The 26,487-nt window shown below is 40.1% G+C and overlaps 1 protein-coding gene across 1 annotated transcript in view; it reads right to left on the bottom strand.

The window, feature by feature from the left end:
* The window catches only part of SPRTN (SprT-like N-terminal domain), a 247,050-nt gene extending 227,903 nt beyond the window's left edge, over positions 1 to 19,147 (bottom strand). Inside the window, exon 1 of the mRNA XM_044077081.1 lies at positions 18,652 to 19,147. Within this exon, the coding sequence (XP_043933016.1) occupies positions 18,652 to 18,992 (341 nt within the window). The 5' untranslated portion in view covers positions 18,993 to 19,147. The remainder of the gene's footprint in view (positions 1 to 18,651) is intronic.
* Positions 19,148 to 26,487: the final 7,340 nt, after the last annotated feature.

Here is a 26,487-nt window from a genome sequence, read left to right as displayed (position 1 = left end):
TCTAGCCATCCTAGCTGTTTGAGATTTAGACAATGGTGGGTTCTAAATGGTGAACCAGTGGCAAATCTGGCAATGTTGTTGTAGGAGGTTGCCAGTTTATTATGGTTACTTTTGGAAGGATTGGTATAAATGGGTGAGGCATAGAGGAGGGTAGAGATTAGGTGGGTATGGGCAATGGTAGTTCTGGCTTCAGGGGTTAGGAAAGATTTTATTCTGTAGTGACAGCAAAATTTTCTGTTAACAGTTTTGATAGTCGTCCAAGGAGAAAGTGGTGCAATAGTGCTCTGAAGAAACCAATAAACCAGAAAATGAAGCACTACTATTGCGAGTCCCAAACACTCTATTATTACAAAAAATTAAAATTAAGCGCTTTCGTCAATCCACTTTGACTTCATCAGAATTAACTTGAACAACAGTTAAAAAAAAAATTTATACTGTTAACTTGCCCATGATTGGTTGAAGATTTCCCAATAGTAAACAAGCATGTTAAAACAATTAGCGTTTAAACATACCAAATAATGTTCTAATTAAAATAGAAAAATAAAACAATTTTTCTAAAAAATGTATGTTTTTCAAACACATTTCAAAAGGCCAAGAATGAAACTTTTATGTTGTATATTCCCTCAATGCACTCTGCTACTTCTAAAGTTTAAACCAAATTGCACTTGCTGCAAAGAACAGTTAAATATGTTCTGCTTTTTTCCTTAAGAATAGGTAAAAGACTTAAATAATCATTTAAACCAGGGGGGGAATTTGCTGCTAACCTCAATTGCCACAACAACTCTTTTTTATATAGTGCATTCTGCCAATCCCCACCCCTAGCTTCTATATTTATTGCATCAAGAATAGCAAATTTAAAACCTGTGTAACCATCACATTGTATACTGTGTTTATACAGAGCATTTGTATCCCTTTTGTTCTTTATTTCATACAAATGCTCGTATATTCTGGTCTTAAGTAACCTTTCAGTCTTCCCTATATAATAGGAATTACAGGTGTTGCACCTAGTAATATATACTAACTTGCTGGAATAACAGTTACCCCTCTTTAAATGGACTACACTTTTGTTTTTATTCTCTAAACAAATCATATTCTCTTGTAGAATATAAGAACAGTAGTTACATCTACCACAGGGTCTACTACCATTTGTTGTTTCACTTTTAGTTAAACTGTGGTGTCTGTTTTCTAAAATTCTTTTAATGTTGGACCCAATTTTTGTAGTGAAAACAGGCTTTTCTCCCACCACTTGATAGACATCATGGTCAACTTTAAATATGCTCCAGTTCTTGTATATTACTTTTGATATAAAGGACTGAACTGTACAATACATGTTTGTTCAAAATTAGTGCTGCCCACTTTTTCAACATTTTCCCCAGGGTCCACATTTTTATTCAAACCCTTGCCTAGTAAGGGGATATACTTTTTACCCCATTCTTCTAAAACTTCATTAAGTGTGTTGTCAATTATTTCTAAAGGATAGCCTCTGTCCATAAACATACCCTTCAAGAAATCAAATTCACTCAGGACATCTTCTTTTAAAGAAGTCATTCTAGCTACTCTAATAGCCTGTCCTTTTATAATACTCTTCTTCTGTGATAAAGGGTGATAACTATCATAATGTAGGTAGTTGTTACAAAAAGTTTTTTTACGGTATATCCTGGACATAAATTTTTCTTTATCTTTAATAATTTTAGTATCCATAAACTAATCTCCTGAGAATTAAACTGAAAGGTAAACTTCAAAAATTCAGTAGTATGATTAAGGTATTGGATGAATGAAGGAGTGCTCTCCACAGTTCCTTTCCACAAAATAAAAATATCATCCAAAAACCTACAATAAAAAGATATATTAGCATAGAATTCACTTTTAAACACATGCTCTCTTTCCCATCCCAGTAGCACTAGGTTTGCATAGGTTGGGGCGCATGCTGCTCCCATTGCTACACCCCTAACCTGTTGAAAATATTCACCCTCAAAAAAGATGCAATTGTTCTCCAAGATGAGTCCCATTATTTCACATATTAAATTAACCTCATCACGGTGTAATTTGGACAAACTAAAAAGTGTCTCCTCAAAATAGGTTAGACCTTCTTGTTTGGGAATACAGAAAACAAATCTATTACATCTATGGTCAAAAGATACCCTTCGGCACACCACAAGTCATTCTTTAGTTGTCCAAGAAAGTCCCAAGAATCCTTAACTAGATGTGGACATAAATCAACAACATGTTTGATCTTTCCATCCACGTATACAGATAGATTGTGGGTTTTTGATCCAGCAGCCGCTACAATGGGCCGGAAAGGTGGATGTTCTAGACTCTTGTGTATTTTGGGTATGCCGAAGATGACCGGAATTTTTGGGTGCATATTCAATAAAAAGTCATAATCTGACCTGGTAATCCTCTGGTCCATTAAATATTCATTCAAAAAACTGTCAATTCTTTGATAAGCAATGTGTATCTGGTTCCTGGAGCAAGTAGAATAATTTGTACCATTAAATAAAACTGTTTGCATGACATTAGTGTAATCATCACTGTTGTATAGGACAATACCACCCTCTTTGTCGGGTACCATAACCCATATACTCCTATCATCCCTTAAACTCTGTAGTAAATTTCTCTCATTATTGTTAAGGTTATAGAAAATTATTTTTTGTTTACCCCAAATTTTATAGATGTCATCTTTAATAACCTTTTCAAACGTACTGAAAAGGGGATGTAAAGGGGGGTTGAAAGTACTACTTTTTTTGAAACCTACCCTTGGTTGATGTGCATCACCCTTTGCACTCTTAACATGTATAAGTTTTAAATTAAATTTTCTTAAATAAAGTTGTAGGTCTACTAAAGTATCAGCAATATCGGGAATTTTTGTGGGTACAAATTTAAAACCCTTTGAAAAGAGGGAAAAATGTTCCGGTAGAATTTCTTTATCCGTGTAATTGTAGATGTGAAACCCATTCAAAGTATACTGTATTGTATTCAAAAAAGTATTTGAATCAGAATTTAAGTTAGTTTCTACTACCACCTGGGTGAACCCCTGCGTTTTTGCACCACTTTGTTGTAGGTAGGGAAATTCGCTTGCTTGCGACTTGCTATTCTTTTGGAGCGTCTGGGTAGGGGAAAATCCTGGTAATCTAGATGTTGATCTCCCTCTTCCTCAATGAACTGTTCTTCCTCATCTATAATTTCCAAGTCTGTAGAGTTTGAAACAAAATCACCACCTAAACCATCATGAAAGTTGTTACCATTCCCTTCGTCATAAAAAAATTAATCTCTCTGTGGGGTATACCTTTCCATGTTTATATTGTTTTACATCTCTATCAAGCTTCTTAGTCTTTTTATTGAAAACATCATCACATTTTTTATTTACCCTGTTTAGAATTTTGTTATATAAACCTTGATACTGATCAAACAGCAAGTCAGTAATAATCATCTGATTTAGTTGGTCAACCTCCTTTTGCAATTTTACTTCCATTTTTTCATAAAGTGTTACACTTCTAGCAAGTAGTTCAAGTCCCCATTTGTCAAACATAGTTGTAAATTCACAAATATTTTCTTTGTTATAATGTATTCCAAAAGGGAATTTAAAAATTCTTAGGCCCTGTGGCACTATCTTTTTGTTAATACATTCATTCAAGTAACATGCTTCAATTTGGCACATTTTATATTTAAAAATTTTTTTTTTCAAAAATATAAATCATGTCCTTTAAAGATTTAAAACTGTTGGAAACATTTTCTTTTCCTTTGTAAACAGTTTTGTTAATACAAGCTGCATTGGAAAAGGAATAATGCTTTTGTATAATAACACCATATTGTTCATTAGGCTGTTCAACAGTATTTAATCTGACCCCATTAGGATTCTGGTAAGAACCCAACGGTGTGACCGTTTCACTGTTCACAGTCCTGTCTCTATCTTTACAACAGTTAAAAACTATGCCTCCATCTTTAGAACGATGGTTTCTCTCAGGGCAGGCGTTTACTTGTTTGTGGTTAGCATTAGAATAAGTCATACCTTTATTAGTTGTAGTATTACATCGTTGGGTGCCTATCACCTCGTTCGTACCAGTTTCGGTGTCAGAGTCAATGCCAGCCTCCATGTGGACCGCACAGTTAGATCGATTGTTGGTTTTGGTCAAAAAAGAAGCCGAACCGCTTCCACCATCAGGGGGTTGAGTTAGAACAACCGAAGAGGCGCGTTCCGGTTCAGTACAATGTACTTGTGCAACAGCAATTTGTTCCCTACGTTTGTTCATAGGTTCATACTAGGCTATCTGCCCTAGGGCATTTATAAGCCTAGCCAGAGTGTGCTTGGCTTTCGCCACACATTTTAAATTAATTTTGCTATGCCTTTTTTTGAGGTTAGTATACTGTGCCTCTGTCTAACAGTGACACAGAAGTGATAGCCGGGGTAAACCTACGATCTCCCATCCACTCATCAAGAGAGTCAATGTGGGACTCTGCCTAACCTGGACTGGGATTTTATTCCAGAGTGAAGGGAGCCTCTGGGTTATGAATCTGTCCCTCCAGCATGTCCTATTTATTTCAGTGCTGAGGTTCAAGTCTCTCGAACGCGTAGCTCGATGGGATTTGGATTTTCTGAGGTGCAGCATGTCCATTAATTCTGGGTTGAAAATGGCTTTATACGTCAGGCACAGATCGCCTCTGAGCAGGCGGTATGCCACTGAGTAGAGCTGGAGTTTCTTTAACCGGACAGCATATGGCATCTGTTTGAGCCCTTTGATCCTCTTGGTGAGGTACTTTTGGGGTCTTTCCAGTTGCTGCAGGTGTCTGGTAAGGTACATCCCAAAAGGGGCATTGTACTCAATTATGGGCCTGATGAGGGATGAGTAAAGAGGCACGATGACCTCCCCTGATCTAGATGTGAATCCCTTCATGATTAGGTGGGCTATATAAAATGTTTTTCTAACCACTTTGGCCACGTGGTTGTCAAATGAGAGATTGCTATCAACTTGGGTCCCCAGGTCCCTAATGACTTCTTCTGTACTTAATGGATTACCACCTATGTGGTAATTTGTGGGCACTTTGTTTTTGCCAAAGGGGATGACTATACACATTTTTGGCGTTTAGCTTGAGGCCATGGCTCTGGCACCAGTTGTCTGTTTCTATGAGGCCCTTTTGGAGGATGCTTGTGTCGGCTGGAGAGTTGATTATGGCACCCAGTTTGCAGTCATCTACGATCAGCCACAGTCCTTCCGTGTTGGCCTGTACTGCTGAGAAATATATACCGAACAAGAGAGGTCCCAGGACTGAGCCTTGTGGGATGCCACTTGTAACTGGTTTGGAGTCCGACATGGCTCCAGCAATTCTAACCATGTGGGTTCTGTCCTTGAGCCAGTTTGCAACCCATCTAGTGACATAGGGGTTTATATTTAAGCTGGTGAGCTTATCTATAATGCCCGAGTGGTGTATTGTATCGAAGGCTTTTGCGAGGTCCAGGTAGATTGTGTGGACCACCTTCCCCTCGTCAATGGCCTTGGTGACTGTTTCAAAGAAATCGACCAGGTTTAAGAGGCAGGATCTGCCCTTAACAAAACCAAACTGGGTAGGATCCAGTGTCTGTAGGTCCCCAATATCTTTATTTATGAGGTCCATGATGATCCTTTCCATAGCTTTGCAGACCAAGCTAGTCAGGCTTATGGGGCGATAGTTTCCAGGATCTGTTGAGGCACCACCTTTGTGGAGAGGGACCACTGTTGCTGTACACCACTCTTTGGGTACATATCCTGTAGTAAGGCTAAGATTGAACAGTAGTTTTATGTTTGGGTTTAGCTCTTCTTGGAGTTCATGTAGGACGCAGCCTGGGACACCATCTGGTCCCATTGATGCTGTGTTTTTTTGCTTTGGAGAGGGCGGCTCTTACCTGAGCATCTGAGATGTCAGGGGGGCAGCACTCTGTTGGGATAGATATTTGCCCTTTTGGTGGGGGGGGGGGAGTTTGCACTGAAGCTGTCAGCTAGGATGTTGGCAATGTCTGTAGGCTCGGTGTATTTTTTGTCATTTGGACTAATTCTGAGCATATCTGGGAATTTTAGTTTTTTGCTAATACTGATCAGAGATGCCTTCCCTTTTTGGGATTTTGCTCCATCATGTAGTAGCTTCCTCCTTCTATTGTATAGTTTGTTTATGGCTGGGGTCCACCAGACAGGACGTCTGCCTTTGGAGGATTGGGTCTTGGTTTTATCTGGGATTGCATAATCCATGCATTCCTGAAGGTGTTCATAGAATGCGTTTATAAAGGATTCTGCGGTCTGGGCCGTATTTTCCACAGGCCCGGGGGCTTTGAAGGATTCCGCCTCAGTTTTGAGGCGTGTGAAATTTGCTTTAGAGATGCTTTTCACTGTGGTTTTCTGGGCAGAGGGTGAAGTCGGGATGTGAATATCCAGTGAGATTAGTTTATGGTCTGATCTTACCAGTGAGGGATACACTTCTGGTCTGGAGCATAGTGTCCCCATGTTGGTGATGATCAGGTCCAGTATGTTTTCCCCTCTTGTGGGAGTGGTAACAAGTTGTTCCATAGCATTTGAGTTTATAAATTCTAGGAACCTTTGGGCTAGGGTGTTGGAGCTAGAGTAATGCTCCCAGTCTGTGTTTGGGTAATTGAAGTCGCCCAATATAATGGTGTTTGGAGAGACCTTCATATTTTCCAGTATTCTCAGGAAGGCCGAGTGGGGTTCCTGTATTTGGGAGGGTGGTCTGTAGCAGGCTATAAACTGGAAGGCAGTTTTACCCACTGTTAGTTGCACATGGATAGTCTCTGATGCTTCGTGCTGTGCCACCAACCTGGAGGTGTGGGTATCTTTGACGAATATTGATACTCCCCCTCCTTTTGTGGTTCGGTCCAAGTTTTGGGACCGAAAAGCATGGTATGAGGTATAACCTGGTAGTGCTGGGGTGCTCTCGGGAGCCTTGAACCAGGTTTTCTGTTACTGCACAGATATCGATGTTCTCCATGCTAAGGAGAGTTTCGAGTGCGTGCATCTTGAGGTTTAGACTTCTGGCGTCGAGTAGCATTACTCTTAGTTTCTTATCCCTTGTGATACCTATGGAGGTGGGTTTGTCTTTTGAGCCTTGCCTAAAAAAGGTACTATGGGGGTAGCAAGAGCCTTTGCCAATATCTGAAAGCCCAGGGGTGACAGGTGCAAGCCGTCCCTAGCGAAGCATCGTGGCTTGTCAAGCATGTCATCCCAGGCTGACAGGCATTGGATCCCCTTTGAATGACACCAATACTTAAGCCAATTGTTGAAATTGATCATCTTGTCTTCATATTGTGGCATCATTCTTGGTGAGGGTAAGATGCTACTCAAGGTCAGGGTCATACCGGCCTGGGCTACATGCTCAGAGAGCTCCTCTATGTCTCTTTTCATGTAGTCCAGGGAGGTACGTCTCAGGTCATTCACACCAGCATGGACAATGACCGAGTCATATTTATACTTGCCTTGGAGGGACCTGAGTGCTTGTGTTATGTGGCGGATCCTAGCGCCCGACAGGCAGCTCACCGTGACCTTCTCCTTGTTCAGCCTGGTGAGCGGGACGTCAGTGTGCCTGACGATAGAGTCACCCATTACAAGTGTATCAGGTGTGTTGTTTAGCCTTAAGGGTGTGACTGTTCGGCACACTTTGTGAGCTATGTGTTGCACATGTTTTGTTTTGGGGTAGCGGTTGCTTGGGTGTCTGCTTTGGAGGTCTCTGCTGCTTAGGCAGATTTTTATTTAGAGCCTCCGAGTATGTTTTTGTGTGTTTATGTGTTTGGTTTGTTGTCGTGGTAGGTCTATGTGAGACTGGAATTGTAGTGAGTGTGGTTTCCCTCTCCTCCTGACTGGTTATGCCAGTACTGAGTTGAGAGAGCTTAGCCTCCAGTTTGGCTATATGGTTGCATCTCTCACGTGTTGGAATTTGTTGGGAAGAGGAGAGGGTTGTCTGTGTACATGAGGCAGTTGTAACATTGCCTCAAGATTCCCAGATTCACCAGCTGGACCGGAGAGGAGATTGACAACTGACCTTTGGACATGCTAGAATAGTATTGGGAATTCCTTTATAATTGAAAAAAAGGACCAATGGGGAACAAGGTACTCAAGGGGAGTTTGTGTAGTGCTTTTAATTTTTTAGAGCTGACTTATATAATTGCTTTAGTGAGCAAGTGCCAGGTGCTAAGGTGTAACATAGGGGATTCCGGGCTAAAACCATTGTTGGACTTGTGCGGTTGTTGTTGGTCTTCCCTAAAAAGGCCAATACATGGAGAAGAATGATGGTTCATAGATTGAGGCTGGGAGAGCATTTCAATAAGCAGAGTCAGCTCTCCTTTAAGCTCAGCTACATCCCTTTTCACCACCAGAATTTCAGCATTTTTTTTATTTGCGAGTCAAAGTTAAGATGTTGATCAACTGTTATGCCTAATAGTTTGGTGGTTGGGTGTGGTGCAATGACAGTACCATTACTGGCCTTGACAGTGAGATCAATAGGAGAGGACTTTAGTGTTGGGAGTAAAAAGCAATAATTTAGTTTTTTTGGCATTTAGTAGGAGGCATCATTGTAGGAACCATTTTTCAACTGAGTCAAATACAGTTTGAGTAATGGTTTGAAGCACAGCTGACGAGGGGGCAGTACACACTAGTGTAGAATCGTCTGCGTATTGAATGCAGGTGGCTTGAGGAATATTTAAATGTAGATCGTTAATGAATATCGAGAACAGGAGAGGTTCCAGGATAGAACCTTGTGGGACCCCTAGAGTAATAGGAAGATAAGTGAAAAGGTCATTTTCCCAGAGGACAGCTTGCTGTCTATTTTTCTAAATAGGACTTGAACCATTGTAGTGCCTGTGAGCTGAATGAGAGTGATTTTAGTATGTCTAGAAGTATTTGAGAGTTCACCATATCAAAGGCTTTAGAAAGGTCAATAAAGAGTGCAGCAGAGAGCTTATTATTGTTACGATGTTTGTTAATGCAATCAGAGAAGAATAAGAGGGCAGAAGTAGTACTATGGAAAGGCCTAAAGCATCTACAGAAAGTGGCTTGTCACTAGTGGAGTCCCTTAAGGGTCTTTGCTGGGCCAGAGGCCTTTGACATTGGCTTTAACTTGAGAGAAGTAAATGCCAAAAAACAGCAGGCCCAGCAAAGACCCTTAAGTGACACCACTAGTGACAAGCCACTTTCTGTAGATGGTACCTTATGTCCTAACTTCCTGGGTCTTACCCTAGAGGCAACTGGATACCCTGCATGTAACATAAGGGTTAATGCCCAATTCCATCAGTTTGTCTACAGTGTACAAGTGGGGTATTGTATCAAATGCCTTAGCCAGGTCAAGATAGGCAGTATGCACCAGTTTTGCCCTAATCCACTGTGTCGGTGTCGGTGACCTTTTCAAAGAAATCCACCAGGTTGAGTAGGAATGATCTGTGTCTGACGAAGTCAAACTGGGATGGATTCAGTGGCTGAAGGTTTTTCATGTCATTAATTATATCCATGATAATTATTTTCATAACTTTGCATATGAAACTACACAGATTAAGGATCTGTAGTTTCCATGGTCTGTTGATGGACTGCCCTCATGTGGGGGGGGGGTGACAGTTGCAGTCCTCCATTCAAGTGGCACAATGCCAGTCTGGAAGCTATGGTTAAATTACAACTCCGTAAGTCGACATAGGTCCTGCTTCAGGCTATTTAGTATGCATCCTCAGATATTACTGAGGCCCATCAATGTGCTGTTCATAGCCTTAGAGAGTGCATTTAGGACCTGCTCCCTAGAGATAGTTGGTTGCTATGTTTAATGGTATTACTTAGGGGTGCAGACAGGGGTGAGAGTAAAACTAGAGAAGAATTTGTCAGCAAGTAGATTTGCTTCATCTTCCACCTCTGTGTAAGTAGCTCCATTAACAATCAGTTCTGCACACCGCTGTGTACAGCCTTTGAGGTTTTAGACACAACTAAAGAAAGCTTTGTGGTTGTCTTTGGTTTGGGAGGCTATCTTTACCTCAAAATTGGCTTTGGTAAACTTAATTTGTCCTCTTAGTTGTTTGTTTAGTTTGATGAGACAGTTTTTATCCTGTTCAGTGTCATAATTCCTAATTTTAGCCACAACTTCTTTTTGAACTTTTGTTGTACAATGTACTTACGTTTGGATTCCACTCGGGTGGTTTGTGCTTTAGTTTGTTCTGACCTTCTTTCTGGTAAGTACAGTGTCTCCATGCATCTACTAACATAACTGCACAGGGTTTCCGTGTACAATTCTGTATAGGCAGCTGTGTTCTCTAGGTTTGGAGGGGCTTGAAATTTTGTCAGGAAAATGCTTAATAATAGGCAGTGTGCTTTAGGGTAGTTCTAACAGTTACAGTTTGCTGGGGTCACAGCATTAATTTTTATTTCAGGTTAACTCCTCCAGCAGGTACAGTTGAAATGTCAGATGCCTCAGTGCTCAATCTTGACATCATTTTCATTCATGATGTACATGCTGCCACTTAAGGTGATCTTACACGGGGAAAGGTATTCATTATCAGTCCTATGCTGGGATATGCATCTTTATTTCTCCCTCACACAGAAGGCTTTATCGGACTTTTCACCCTCAAATGCCATCTGGATACAATCCTTCAGGGCACAGGAAATGGCCAATTAAAGCACAATCCTGCAAAGATGCAAACTAGCTAGCCCAAACCACTGTTCAGTCATACCTTCTTGCCCTTCCCCCAAAATATACAAAAAGAGGAGAACAGACTGAAATCTGTTATCACTGGTCTGTGAAATGAAGAAGAGAGACTCACTGTGAAGGACCCAGATATCAGTTGTCATCAAAATATCCTACTTCCATCTTCACAGATATTGTCTGGATTTGAAACGTGGCTCCATCTTCAACCATGTGACAGTGAGTCATATACACTGGGGACATCTGCCAAGTGCAACACTATTTACCACAGGCTACAACAATTTTGGCTGAAGAATTTAATTTAAGCCCTATAACGCCTCTGCTATAGAGTTTGCATGAGCTGTCACTCACTGCAAGGTTTGCTTTTAATCTGTTTACACTTGCTATCCATGCCTTCTGCAGACAGATTCCTGCTTAATTAAAGCTGCTGCTGGTAGGCTATTTTCCAGCAAAGTCCTTCAGATCATCAATAAGATGCTGCCAGCTCTTCCAAGACTCTACCATTAAATACAAGTCAGACTTTAGTTTGCTTATAAATAAGCTATCTTCCCAAATAAGGTTATGAAACTCCAAAACTTTGTTCAACACATCCTTAAAAGTACTATTTTTAGAATGTATACCCTGTTATTTATGGAGGTTTTACAAGAAGCTCTGTTTTATATGTTTAACTTCATCATACTTATGTTATCAATCTACAATTTAGTCATATCATTGTATCTTTGTTTTAACTTATAATTATTTAAATGCACAAAACAAATAAAAATACAATGAAATTAAATGAGATGACATTTACAATGTTTCTTATATAATAACTATGAAAATAAAACTACAAATTACTATATACTTATGCTTCTAAACAGCCAAAAGTCAATGATCCACTTTGGAGTTGTAGCATTGGAACAGAAGATGCACTGTACATGTTTAGACATAAAAAGTCGAGTTAAGCATCAACTGAACACCACCTGTAGAGAGTTAAGTCAGACAACAATAGGAAACTAACGTGCAGGGAAGCTGTCCAGGAAATGCCTAGCCAATGATACTCTGTTGAAGGAATTCACCTCTAACCTCCAGAAAAGCTTCCTTTTTATACATGAGGAGGCTATGGCCATGCAGAGATCCCTACTGAAATGCCAGCACTCAAGTGCCAACGAGTTGGAAAAAAAAAAAAAAAAAAAGACAGAAAACACAGGAGAAGAAAGTGATTCTTGAAAATCGCTCTTCTCCTTTAAACTTCTTTCTGCAGGGGATGCAAGCCCCCCCTGCACCTCCCCAAACATATATATACCAACTCAGAGACTGACATACCTCGGAGAAAAGGGAACATTCAAAGAAATGGTATCTCGAGCTTAGCATATGTAGGTCAGTTCTTTCGGCCGTACAGTCTCTGTACTTTGGGACTTGTTGTAGCGGTTCCCAATATTCCAAATGGTTACCGTCATGGAGATCAAATGAATTATGCTAAAAGCTTTAGTAGCTGGAGCAGCAGCAAGGAGATGTACTGAAAGGTGGTTAATATTTGTCACGGCTGTAATCCTAGGTCAAACTGGTGCACATCATCAGCAGTGAGAGAAGACATTAGATTAAAGAAAGAGGCTTTCCATGCTGAGATGGAAGAGAAGTCTCTAGCAGCAGGGGCAGTCACAGAGATACAGGCCTGGATATGGGAAGAGGTTGGTGAAGTTGTGAAGAATGATTTTCAGATGACCTCATATAGGTTCTGACAAACCATCCACAGTGCCTCAGGACAGTGAGCAAGAACACTGCCTCATTAACAACCTGGCTGTTCTCAGCAAAGATAGAAAAAAATGTTGATCTTGAGTGAATATAATGTTGGGAGGTAGAAAGAACTCTTTTTGGAACTCCTGCATCAGGTAGGGATGTGTTCCTCTGAGGAAGTGGTGCAGAAAAAGCTGGTAGGATTTAATCTACTTCTGTTGATCATGTCATTGTAATAACTAAATTCCACACTCTGGCAACTCTGTAAGAGTAGATGAGAGCCAGCCAAAATAGTCAGTGATCTTGTCCTCTTAGCCTCAAGTGACTGATCTCCAGTGTGCACCACAACAGTTCAACTACTGTGTTTAGTGGCTAGCATGAAAATTAGCAATCCAAATTAGTGGCCATGGCTCTCACCCACAAAAGTGGTATGCTGTCTGCATATGAAGGAGGAGCAGCTCATCAAGAGGAAGAGTTTAATTATCTTGGGGTCTTATAGAAAAGTGAAAGATGAGGAAGATGCAATCTGACCAACACATGGGTTAGGCAGCAATGCTACAGGCATCGCACTACAGAACTGTGGTGGTGAAGGGAAAAATAAACCACAGGCAAAGATCTCAGTTTATTGGTTAGAATAGGTCCCCATGCTCACCTACAGTCATGAGCATTTCATAGTGATCAAAAAAGATGGAACTGCAAATACAAACAAAAGAAATGGGGTTCCTCTGCAGCGACTCACTCACAATGATAAAATGAGAACCTTTGTAGTCCAGGAAAATTTCTAAAAACAAACACTGCTCCTGCACAATAACAAGAGTCATTTAAGGCTGTCTAGGCACCTACTGAGGATGTACTGAAGGAAGACAAACGCATTGTACAGACTGCATCTCTTGCTTTGGTATACCTGGGGAATCCCACAGAATGAGCTGATCACTTTTGGTAGGAAAAGGAAAGTTGTCTTCCATGCTCAGTTTGCTCCCACCATTACCATCATCAGGACAAAAAACACTTTAGAATTACAAATTTCTGCATGCTGCTAAATTTCAATGGGCTGCAGGAACTGCTCTCATTTTGGATCACAATAAAATATAAAACTCTCAAAGGCATTTCAAGGGGATTTAGCCAGTCAATGCAAATAAGGATCTACTGGTGACAAAGTAAAACACCATAAAATTTGCAGCATAACTCTCAAACAGGTTATTTCTCAAAGATGTACCACCCCGCAGCATTCACACAAGAAAGGGTATAACCTCAATGACTGACAGATGCAAGTGACAAAATACAGGACTATCAGTGAGCACAATTACCCCCCCCCTAAAAAAAAAACGAAGTTGTCATTTCACAGAGGACGGGATTTTATGATGCTTTGGAGAAGACTGAGGAACATGGTCCAGAATAATGATTGTTTCTCTCAAAGCTACAAATAAAATATTGATTATATTTCATTATGACTATATAGCTGCATCTCTGCAGTGTTTTGCATGCTTTAAATATTGTTTATATTTGCACAATCACATGCACCTGAAACAAGTCCATCTGGTTCACAGTTCTACACCAATTAGCAAATTTTAAATACAGCAAGGTGCATAGAGCTCCACCCTTGATAAAAACATTACATTAGTGATCACTTCTTTATGGTGGTCATTAAAGAATTAATATACTTGTACTTTTTTTTCAGATACGTGTAAGGAGTGAAGAAGAGTTCTTGCTTGGTTTCAGCAAATAGCAATACTGTCCATCTCAACTATCCTTCACTTAATCTTAGAATTACATTGGGGCTTGCATAAAAATCAAGTGATTTTGTTTTTACAAGATACTCAATTGCAGACAGCAGCAGTTCTCTTGCTCAAGCAACCATTGAGCTTAGCAGTACTCTTTAATAGGTGGGTGACAGCCACCCCCTATAATATGACCATTTTAAAGAAAATATGCAAAATTAAGGTTCATAACTGAAGAGTTAGGTTTTATGTTCTGGGTGTCCTTTGTAATTGCAAGAAATTTTAGTTACTTTTACTTATAATATTATGCTGTACACACTGCATCCAAGAATATACCAGTCTACCTTTCCCATGCTGTTCATGGAGGAGATAGGCGATACAAGGATGGAGGTTAACACTGCGCATCCAGGATAATACTTCTGAAATAGCCCTCATCTTCGTTGTGCAAGAATCAAAAACAAAGCCAAAAATTGTTACAGAAGCATAATAATCAGGGACAATGTTTAAATATTACTCTAATTTACTTTTAAAGTTAATGTAATAGACTTTGCATCAAGATGCATTTGTGAACAACAAGAAGTATCTCTCTGACATTGATGAACTGTAATCCTTAGTGATTTACCAGAAGAAAAAAAAAATTATAAAGAACAGGGCAAAAACATGAGGCAATATCATGCTTGTTCTACAAAGTCAGAGTGAGTTGAGTTATGTTTATAAGTGTACCTATGCCCAGGCTTTCTACAAACCCATCACACAGGCTACTATAACACACAATCATCCACAAAAAATGCTGACAAACCATACATACACACATATATGTGAGTGTGTATATATATATATATATATATATATATATATATATATATATACATACACACACACACACACACACACACACACAGGTTCATAGGTGTGTACTAGGCAAATGGCCCTGGAGCCTTTACAAGCATGGCTCATAGGATTACCATGGCATTGTGCCACCCGACCTTAGTTTCCAGTGCCTCTGTCAAGTAGAGCCACTGCAGTGATCCCCAGGGTGAATTTTCTATTTCTCATCCACTCATCACGATTTCCCTTGAAAAGGGCCAGTGAGGTGCTCTGTTTGACATGCATGGGCTGTCTCTGGGTTATGAACCTGTCCCTCCAGCACGTTCTGTTGATGGTGGTAATGAGGTTGAGGTCTCTGGAGCGTGTGGTGCGGAGGGATTGGGATTTCTTTAGATGTAGCATTTCTAACACAGCTGGGTCAGACATGGCTTTACAAGTCAAGCAGAGATCACCTCTAAGTAGGTGATACGAGACAGAGAATAGTTGAGTTTTTTGAGTCTGTCCATATAGGACAACTGTTTAAAGCCTAGGATCCTCTTTGTGAGGTACTTTTGTGGCCTCTCCAGTTGTTGCAGGTGTCTAGTGAGGTACATGGCAAATACGGCATTGTACTCAATGACTGGCCTAATGAGGCAAGAGTAGAAGGAGACAATGACCTCTTTCTTCCTGGATGCAAAACCCTTAGTAATGAGATGTGCCACACAGAAGTACTTTCTGACCACAGTGGCAGTGTGGTAGGCTGCTGTCACAACCTGTGTTCCCAGATCTCTTATAATGCCTTCGGTGTTCAGTGGACTACCATTGATGTGGTAGTTCATGGGAACTGGGTTTTTCCCAAAGGGGATGATGACATTTTTTGGCATTGAGCTTAAGGCCATGGTTCTGACCCCAGTCACTGGTCACAGTGCGGCCTTTCTGTAGGATGTCAATATCACTTGGGGAGTTAATAATGGCACTCAACATGCAATCATCTGCAAACTTTGTCAGCCAGAGTCCCTTCGTGTTGGACTGGATCTCTGAGAAGTAGACGCCAAACAAGAGTGTACCCAGGACCAGTCATGTGGACTCCACTCGTGACTGGTCGGCAGTCTGACTTGGAGTCACCTACTTTCACACTGTGGGTTCTATCTGCGAGACAGTTTGCAACCCACCTAGTGATAAAGGGTTGATGCCAAGCTTAGTGAGTTTTTCTATGATTCCTGAGTGGGGAATGGTATCAAAGGTCTTGGCCAGATCAAGGTAGGCTTATCAGACTTGTCAGGCTAATGGGGCGATAGTTCCCAGGGTCTGTATTCGCTCGTCCTTTGTGGAGAAGGATGACTGTAGCAGTGCACCATTCGGCAGGTACAAAGCCTAAGGTGAGGCTGTGATTGAACAGGGCACACAGGTGAGGTGCCAGTTCACTCTGTAGTTCATGTAGAACACAGCCAGGGATATTGTCAGGTCCCATTGAGGCTGTATTCTTGGTCTTGGACAGTGCTGTTTTAACCTGTGCAGCAGTAATACTGGGTGCCTGACAATCTACTGGTATTGTGATTGGTCCTTGGGGGGGGGGGGGGGTTGGCACTGAATATGTCAGCCAGTATACTGGCAATATCTGTTGGCTCTGTATGGGAGGTACCATTGTGCAGTAGTTCAGAGCAAATCTGGATATTGCCGTGGAGGTTCTTTACATAATTATAGAAAGCCTAGTGGTTGTCTTTACTATCTGCTGCAATTCTGTTTTCATAGCGAGCTGTAGAGGATTTGATGAGGGATCTCAACTTTTTGTTGAGGCTGATAAGGGAGTTTTTCCAGTCTTGGGACTTCACCTTATTCCGCATCAGTTTCCTCATTCTCTTGTAAAGTTTGTTTATGGCAGGGGACCACCAGATTTGTTTCCTTTTTTTAGAAGAGAGCATCTTGGTTCTACTGGGTATGGCAAGATCCATGCATTTGTGTACGTGTCCGTACAGTGCATCAGTGTATGATTTTGTGGTCATGCAACTATTCTCCATTTGCATGGGTACCGTGAAGTTAGCCACCTCTGTTCTTAGGAGCCCAAAGTTAGCTTTGGAGAAGTTTTTCATGGTGGTTACCTTTGTGGGGGGGTGGGATGTGGATTTCCAAGATGATTAGTTTGTGGTCGGATCTAACTAGGGTGGAGTTGACTATTGGTGTAGAGCAACGGTCGCCCATGTTAGTAATGACCAGGTCAAGGATGTTGCTACCGCTAGTGTGGGTAAGAACAAGCTGGTCCATGGGCAATGGAATTAATGAATTCCAGGAAACGTTGGGCAAGTGTATTGGTACATGAGTAGTTTTCCCAGTTAATGGAGGGGTAGTTGAAGTCGGCCAGTATGTGTGCGTTAGGTTGGACCCTAATATTCTCCAGGGTGCTTAGGAATGTAGAGCGAGTGTCTTGGGACATGGTTGGGGACCTACAACAGGCTACAACCTGATCGCTGTCTTACCCAATGTTAGCCGCACCTGAAGCATCTCTGATGCATTATGCTGAGCTACCCGTCTGGAGGTGTATGCATCCTTTATGAATATGGAAACACCACCAACTTTGGAGCTTCGGTCCAAGTTCTGGGGCCGAAAGGTGTGGAATGAGTTATAGCCTAGTACAGCAGGGGTGCTTTCTGCTGCCTTGAACCAGGTCTCTGTTACAGCACAAATGTCGATGTTCTGCATTTTAAGGAGTGCTTTGAGCGAGTGCATTTTGAGATTTAGACTTCTAGCGTTGAGCAGCATGACCCTCAGATTGCATTTGTTTGTAGCTGTTACGGTGGTAATTTGGCCTTTGGAACACTGCCTAAAAAAAGGCACTATAGGGGGGGCAAGAGCCAGTATCCGGAAGCCCAGGGGTGACATATGCAGGTCATCTCTGGCAAAGCATCGAGGTCTGTCAATCATGTCATCCCAGGCAGACAGATACTGGAACACCTTAGAATGACACCAGAAACTTAGCCAGTTGTTGAAATCAATAATTTTCTGCTTGTACATATATTTGTATTTATTTAAAGGAGGAGGAGAGGAGGAAATGTGCTAACATTCCTCACTGAAGCAATGGGACAGATGCAACCACACCTCTCAACCTCTAACTGCAAGAAATCTGCAGAAGGCTAAAAGTAATGTGGGACAAAGGCCCAAAATCAGGTACAAATTTAAAATGTTGCACAGTGGAGCAGGGGATAGTGCTGTCACTTCAAGAAACTCTCCGGTTTGATTCTCAGCTGGGGTGCCTTCTGTGTGGAGTCCAGATGCCCTCCCTGTATTCATGTGGGTTTCCTCCCACATTCCAAAGACATGCAGCAGGTGGACTGAACACTCTAAACTGGCCTCAGTGTGTGTACAAGTGTGTGGTATAGAAGAACAGTTGCTGTAGGGCTAGCCATCCAGTGGTGAGAACCTTGGCTACTCTTGATTGTCACAGTTGAAGTTGGTGGATAGCTGGCTGTTAGAAATTAGCTAAAATAACAAGTTTTGCATTACCTTCAGAAGGATGTGAAGTCTGCACCTTAAAATTATGTCATTATTTAGTGATTTCAACCCCAACAATAGACCAAATATATGAGGCAAAAGAGGCAGGGATGCACTGCTCTTAATCAAGCTAATTTTAACAGAAACTGCTATACAGCCCGCCAAAAGACCAAATATCCACCTTAGCCTCCTTCACCGAGAAAGACAGACATCAAAAAGTCTCACAAAACTGATCCCTTTTTAATAAGGCCATTAAAGGAAATCTGAAACTTACAGTGTCATTCTGGGACTCCATCTCACCTCTACCCCAGACAGTTTGCCCCAGAAGTACAAGTCATTGAACTGCAAAAACAGTGCCCTCACGTCTGGATTCGGATCGATCAACTCCCATGATCCATCTACAACTGAGACTGGTTCAGCAGGAACGGTGGAAAGCTTAGATGCCTCAGAAGTACCTATAACAGACGGCGCTGTGATCTGATCGTTCTCCTCATCGTAGATAGGCAATACTTCATTCTGAAACGCTTCACGGTCAAATTGTTCCTGTAACTTCAGAGCAAATTGAAAATCAAGATCCATTACTCCAGCAACAACACTACATCCAGAGTCAAACATGCAGTTTGGAAGTATCCAAGTGTTTTGGAAACATCTACGATGACTTCGCCTAAGGGTCGGATAAACCAACAGCTAACTATTTTCGCTAGCATCTCCTAAACATAGTACATGAGTCAGCTGATCGACAGAGTACAGTGCATTTAAGACGTCATTAGTCCGCGCAAATAGTTGTGTTTAAAATCATACCTATCAGATAATTACCGGATTAGCGGTATATTGCATACGTCATTTGTCAGCGCACACTTAATAGTGTTGCAGTGCTTACATGAAAGGGTTATTGTGTAATCGAGTATTTGTGTAGCTTGCTTTGGACGTTACTTTTGTGCTTGGCAATTGCTCCTTTCTGAATTGACAGCATGCGCAGGCGGGGTAGTTAGTTATTAGCTTCAGTAAACAGAAATATTGGAATAGTGAGATCCTCTATAGAAGTGTAATAATTATTTTACTATAAAACTGGGTTATTGAGGATAAACGCGAAACGCACCCTTCGGTTCGCGCAGGAGTGAGTGTGGCCTGCGTGATTGATAAGGATGATTGACGCAGAATGCAGATTTGCCCGTGACATCATGCATGTATTACATTCCACAGCAGTTTACGTTGAACTGTAGTATTCAGAGCTGCAAAACGAGCTTCATTCAAGAAAACGAAATCATCGATGCTTTTCAGTTCAGAAGCAGCTTTCGTCATAGGTTCATGGATTAGTATTAGGCTAACTGCCCTTGTAGACCATTTTAACCCTAGACAATTAGCCCACGTGAGAAGCAAACCCTGCACCTTTTGCCTGTAAGGCACTATGCCAACCTGCCACCCCCTTAAAAGCCACCTGTCAGAAACTCTGCATATAGTACACCGCCAGCATCCGAAACATTTACCCCAAGAATACTTAAAATCCTAAAAACGTGTGTAAATGGAACCATAATACAAAGTAATTTAACTTAAACTTTCTGGGTTCTACAAGAAAGCAAACGAACAGCTTGCTGACGCTTCAAAAACATTATACAGCTAATCCTTTCTAACTTTCAAACTAAAGTACGATTCCAGGAGTACAACTGCACAGTCATAAAAAAAAAACATGAGAAAAAGAGACACCGGATTAGGCTTTAAAAAATTTATTGGACAAATAGTGATCCTGCTGGCTCAATGAAACACTGGGAAATGTGACTAGAGTAGCAACTTCAATGAGATGTTAACTCAACCACTTACAAATTTAACAGTTGTTAGTCATCAACGCAGGCATACCATTGGTATATGACAACACAGATTTACTTACATGAAAAGCTACTTAAATTGTTTCTAGATATTCTGGATCAAAATCTGGTAGTTCCGTTGTAGTATTAAAATATTGGAGGTTATCAGACAGACAAATACATGGACATCCCATAACAAAACAACCAACTTGTTTAAGTAGAGAGCAAAAAAAAAAAATCATGACTTCTACGCTTGCAAGAAAGTCAGGTGCCAGATAGACAAAATTTGGATATATGGATACAATTTAAATGTACTGGCTATATCTGACACTAATTACAGTAAAACATGTTCAGTTTTGCAGGACATTTTGCCAGAAAGTTAGGGGAAAAGAGTAAAACTATGATGTCAGTGATCATGATACTACCATCTGCTAGTCTTCAGTGCAGTACCAAGCAAAATGGGCTCAAATGGCACTCTTAGACACATACATTCTTGCCCCCATTTGGTAAAGTACACAATCACACTTTCTTTCAGAAAAGCCTCTAAGGAATACAAAGAAAAAGAAACAAATACACACACTACTAGCTCTTCTAGCATTAATTCAGTGTCTATTAAACTGCAAAATAATGTTTCCATTTTTCAGTTTTGTGTCACAGCTCACTGGAGATCTACTTCAAAGTGACTGTAATGTGAACACTGGATGTAGACAGCAATAAGTGCCCAATCAAAACAAACATCCCTATGCCCAGAATTTTAAGAGTGGTGCTACCAGCCAGCTATTTGTGTGTAAACCTAATATAGCAATAACCCACGCCTGGGTGTGGGTAATGCTGGATTTACCCACGGTTGGCGTGGTTTGGTCCCGAGGACGAAGCCCGAGGGACCAAACAAAGCCAACCGTGGTAAATCCAGCATTACCCACACCCAGAAGTGGTTATTATATTAATGACATTATTTAAGAAAAAAAATAATTACTTTTCTTAAATAATGGCATTGTATAATGCCTTCTTGCTGCCCTTCCGCAGCTGTCTGGTATTCCGCGGAAGTTCTGATGTACTGCGCATGCCTACGCAGTACATCAGAGCTGTGGGCAAAAGCAACGGAGAAAGCAAGATCTCCGTTGCTTTTTACTGTTTCGCTATGTTAAATGGGTTTAACATAGCGTGACAGCTTTAAAAAAAGCAATGGAGACTCTCCGTTGCTTATTTTAAAGCTGTCTCGTTATGTTAAACCCATTTAAAATAGCGAGACAGTTTTGAAAAAAGCAACGGTGAAAGCAAGATCTCCGTTGCTTTTTACAAACTGTTTCGCTATGTTAAATGGGTTTAACAAAGCGAGACAGGTTTAAAAAAAAAAGCAACGGAGAAAGCAAGATCTCCGTTGCTTTTTACACACTGTGTCGCTATGTTAAAGGAGTTTAACATAGCAAGACAGCTTTAAAAAAAGCAACAGAGATCTCTGTTGCTTTTTTAAACCTGTGTCGCTATGTTAAACTCCTTTAACATAGCGAGACAGTGTTTTAAAAAAGACTTATACTAATGGAAAAAGTCCGGGCGACCGGACCTTTTTCCATTAGTATATGTCGATTTACAACGTGCACGCTGACCAATCAGCGTGCACGTTTTGGAATAGTAATGGAGGGGTCATGGTATAATCAGAAATAGACAATGCAGAGATCAGTAATATTTAATGTGCATTTCAGATATTTAAAATGTAGCCAGTTATACACACCTAAAAAGCTCAACCCGGAAAGCAGTTGAAAACCATGCATAGTTTAATCATCTAAAGTGAAATTATATCTGCAATGTAGCAAGCCTCATTATTTTGGATAGTTCGCAACTGTGATATTTACCGGCTTCGGAACATTCATGCGGCCAAGCAGCCTGAATCAGTAATTAGGTGGGAGGTTGACAGGTGGCATTTAGGCGGGGCTTGCCACTGCGCATCTGGTGAGTTTGCGAAACTCAAAATAACCAAAACTGTAGGTGCTTAGTTTTCAATTTTATATGTAGTTAGATTAACTATCGTTTTTGGAATATAAATATTTAAAATGTGCATTACTAGTATTTTATGTTGTCTTGGCTCCCTTCCCATCTATCAGTTTAGCAGTGAAGTTTATAGCTTTGAGGTGCAAACACGCTGTATTTTTTCAGTCCCGACCGTAGGGTTAAACCTGTCCCACTTTGCAAGAGACAGTCCCTCTTTGGGCAATTGTGTTCTGCAAATAAAATTGAAAAAATGGCAAATGTCCTGAGATTTTTAGGACAAAAATATTCCCTATATTTTCTTTAATAGTTGCATAAAACAGTTATTTTGTATCTGAAACACCTAAATGTTGTAAGAAACAGAATAAGCAACGCAAATGCTACAAGAATAAGCTTTTATTTTGGCAAAAAAGTGAAGTTCTGTCCTTTGTACTGGCCGTGGGTATGTTTTGCCCTGCAAAATCTGAAGTTTCTACAAAAATGTCCCACTTTGGGTGTTTGAAAAGGTGGCAACCCTAGTCCTGGTTCTTATTCCATCAGTGTCTTAGCCAGCTCTGTGATTGAGTAGCTAATTAACCACACCTGTTTAGGTGTGGTTAACATATTACAAATTAAAAACAAGTAAAGGTGAATTTGGCATGTCTTCATTCCAGCCTTATTTTCATTTGTGGAATAGGTTTTAGTAGTGTTTTTGTGGAATGCCTGAGTTTACTATACTTAAGGTTGTTCCTAGAAAAGAGGAAAATGTTGCTGTATAACGGCATTACATTGGTATCATGGATTAGAAATGTCATAGAATGGTGGTAGAAGTGCAGATTATTTGTGAGGGACAGTCCCTCTTTTGGCAGTCGTGTCTTGCCAAAAAAAAAAAAAAATGGTAAATGTCTTGAGATTTGGGGACAAAAAATATTAAGCATGTTTTCTCCAATAGTTGCATAAAACAAATTATTTTGTATAAGAAACACATAAATATTATATGAAACAGCATAAGCAACTCAAATTCTTCAAGAATAAGATTTTGTTTTTTTTGCAAAACAGTGAAGCTCTGTCCTTTGCAGCAGCTGTGGGTATGCTTTGTCCTGCAAAATCTCATTTTTCTACAAAAATATTTTGAAAATGTGGCCACCCTAATTATTTGGTCGATCTTGTCTTTGTATTTCCTTATAAGATGGTTTGAATTTAGTCTCTACCTGACCCAAATCCAGGTACATTTGGTTACATACAGGTACTATTGTGTAGACCTGTATAGGTGTGGTTTCAGTCACCCTGTGGGTGGACTTTACTACTGTGCATCTCAGGGGTTGTCTATTACACTTTGATCCTTGTGTAGATCAGTGTGTATCTTGAACCTAGTCATCCACTGTAGCTAGATAGCACATTATAAGTTGCTGATAGGATTGCCACCTATTCGTTTTTCTTCCGGACTATCCAAAAATCAAACCGATTGCCCTGTAGTCTGGAAAACACTGTACAAACTTCGGTATTCTATTTCAAAAAAGGAAACAGGCTATCAGAGTTTGTAAAATCTGTGGATTTACTATGCTTTTTTACAGAAAAGCATAATAACTCGGCAGAAAGCAGGCATCAGGAATGGAAAAAGAGGGCATTCCCCATCAGTTGATGTCATGACAATGTCACAAAATGGATGTTACATTGCTGTAAGAGAGGCGGTAATGGGTTGGGTTATGGGTGATGTGAGGGGTGTGGTCTTGGTCTGGTTTTAGCCACAACAAAAGGTGGCAACCCTAGTTACTGAGCACGTGCAGGATCAATGCCATTCAGAGTGAATGCAGGCATGAATGGAGACGCACATGTGAAAGTGTTTGAAGGAACAAGTCAGTTAGTTACCTTATGAACTTTGAAGTACATGTTTCAGGAACATCTTGTCCTCTCTTCTGTTCATGAGTTTCATCAGCACATTTCTTATTATTAAAACATTTGTTGATGATATTTTTATGTTATGGTGAGGCAAGAGCAACTTATGAATTTTGTTATTCGTTTGGAGAGAGTAGCAACTTTCTTAGGTCCACTTTACAGGCCTAGTATGAGGAAACTGATTTTTAAGATGTGCATATTTATCTTTTTAAAGACACTAAGTTGACCACCAAAATGTATAGGAAAACATGCTGGAAGAATAAACTTTTACACAGAACCAGTATACATCCGGGTTATATTTATCGTAATATTATGAAAGGGCAGTTAGTTAGAATTTCAAGACATTATACATCAGATGTTTTTTTATACAAGCTTCTGAAATGCTTGCACAACAATTTTTGGCTAGAGGATATAGCAATTATGAAGTTAATAGTTTAATGGTGGCTAAGACAGATCTAAGATCAATGAAGGGTGCTCTTTACTTTTCTGGATATTATAAGAAACAGACCGATAAAGTTCTTTTGAGAAAGAACAAAGCTAATAGGAGTAGAATCACCTTAACTTATACTAGAATCACCTTAACTTATACAAGTGATGTTAAGTAATGTTTGTGAGGTCATTAGGAGTAATTGGAAGTTATTAATGATGGATGGGCAAATTAAGGAAATTGTTGGTGAACAACCACATTTTATTTTCAAGAATAGCAAAAATCTGAAACAGACACTTTGTAATCTTTGTAATCTGAATCCACAGGTAAAACCATCTTTAAGTCAACGTACTGGTACCTTTCCTTGTAGGATTATGTAAATTGTATGGTTACATTAATAAGATCAATGTTTTTACTAACCTAGTTTTTCATATCAAGTACATTCATCATCTTTATACAGATTGTACCACCAATAGTATAGTTTATATTGTCACTTGTAATAAATGTACTTGTTTTTATGTTGGAAAGAACAACAAGCAATTTAAGGAAAAGATTCTTCAGCATGTCAGGGATATACATTGTAAGAATTTTAATAATGGTTTAGCGAAACATGTTAATGAAGTTTCATTTCATGGTTTTACAAATTGTTGCTCCTAATTTACGGGGTGATGATATTATTGACTATACAGAGAATGCTAAAACACGATGGATTATGGATTTACAAGCAGATAAATCACCTGGTCGTAATGGGTACGTCCCCCTTAAGCCTATTCTTAAGGGCTGAAATGTTGATCTTGATTGGTTAATGGTTATTTAAATTATGATTTTACTTTATCTGCCTAGATCTGAAGTAGGTTGTTATCAAAACTGCTTATCTTTGTATGTTATTTTATTCGGGTTTTTATTGAAGTTTCTGAATGCTCTTTTGTGTGGTGATTGCACTGTTTATATTTTGGTACTGTCTGCTCAGATTTTACAGTGCTGGACTTTGGCGGCTGTTAGTGATTCTTTGGTTTGGAATGTTATCAGTCAAGGATGGCCAGCATGACAAACCAGTTTACCACTTCACATACAGAAGTATTTTCCTTACCAAGACGAGCTCATGATGGAAGATGGAATCATCATGAAAGGTCCTAAAGTCGTAATTCCTAAAGAATTACAACAGGAATATATCAAAATCTTGCATCCTGGTCACCCAGGTACTGATTCAACCAAAAGAAGGGTAAGAGGCATTGTATTTTGGCCTTCTATGTTAAAAGATGTAGAGAAGGAAACACTAGCATGTTCAGTCTGCAACAGCACTAAACCGCACCAACAAAAAGAACCACTTCAAACCAGATTCTTGAATTACCATGGTTGACAGTTGCTACTGTTATTTTCAAATGGAATGGTCAGCATTACTTAATGTTAGTAGACTCTTATTCAAATCGGTTTGAAATTGACCTTCTTCCTAACTTAACATCCAGCACTGTCATTACAAAATTGAAGAGACATTTTTCTGTCCATGCTAGTCCGCACAAAGTCATTTCTGACAATGGTGCACAGTTTACAAGTCAGCAGTTTAAGACATTTGCTGAGTTTTGGGACTTTGTTCATGTTACTAGTAGTCCTGAGTATCCACAGTACAATGGATTAGCTGAGCGTAAAGTTCAGAGTGCAAAATGTTTGTTGGAGAAATCCAAGAGGCGGTACCGAGCTTTCCTTAAACTCAAACTCAGAAATATTGCTCAAGATAACTTGCTTGGTTCACCTGCTCAGACACTGATGTCTACACAGACTAGAACAACTCTTTAGATCTTTAAACAGTTGTTAGTACCAAATGTAAAGAACAACAGAATGGGCAAAACTCAACTTTGGAGAAAACATCAGTTACAAAAATTGTACTACGATAAGTCCAGTAAGCTTCTTAGACCGTTAAGACAAGGAGAAGTTGTGAAAATGCAAACCTCTAAAGGGTATGACTGAGTGGGAATCTTCAAGAACATTTGTGAAGAACCAAGATCTTACATCATATAGTCTG

The sequence above is a fragment of the Protopterus annectens genome, chromosome 1.part1, assembly GCF_019279795.1.
Source record: "Protopterus annectens isolate FY-2018-M chromosome 1.part1, PAN1.0, whole genome shotgun sequence".
In the NCBI taxonomy this organism is placed as follows: domain Eukaryota; kingdom Metazoa; phylum Chordata; order Ceratodontiformes; family Protopteridae; genus Protopterus; species Protopterus annectens.
This window is presented reverse-complemented; position numbering and strand designations above follow the sequence as displayed.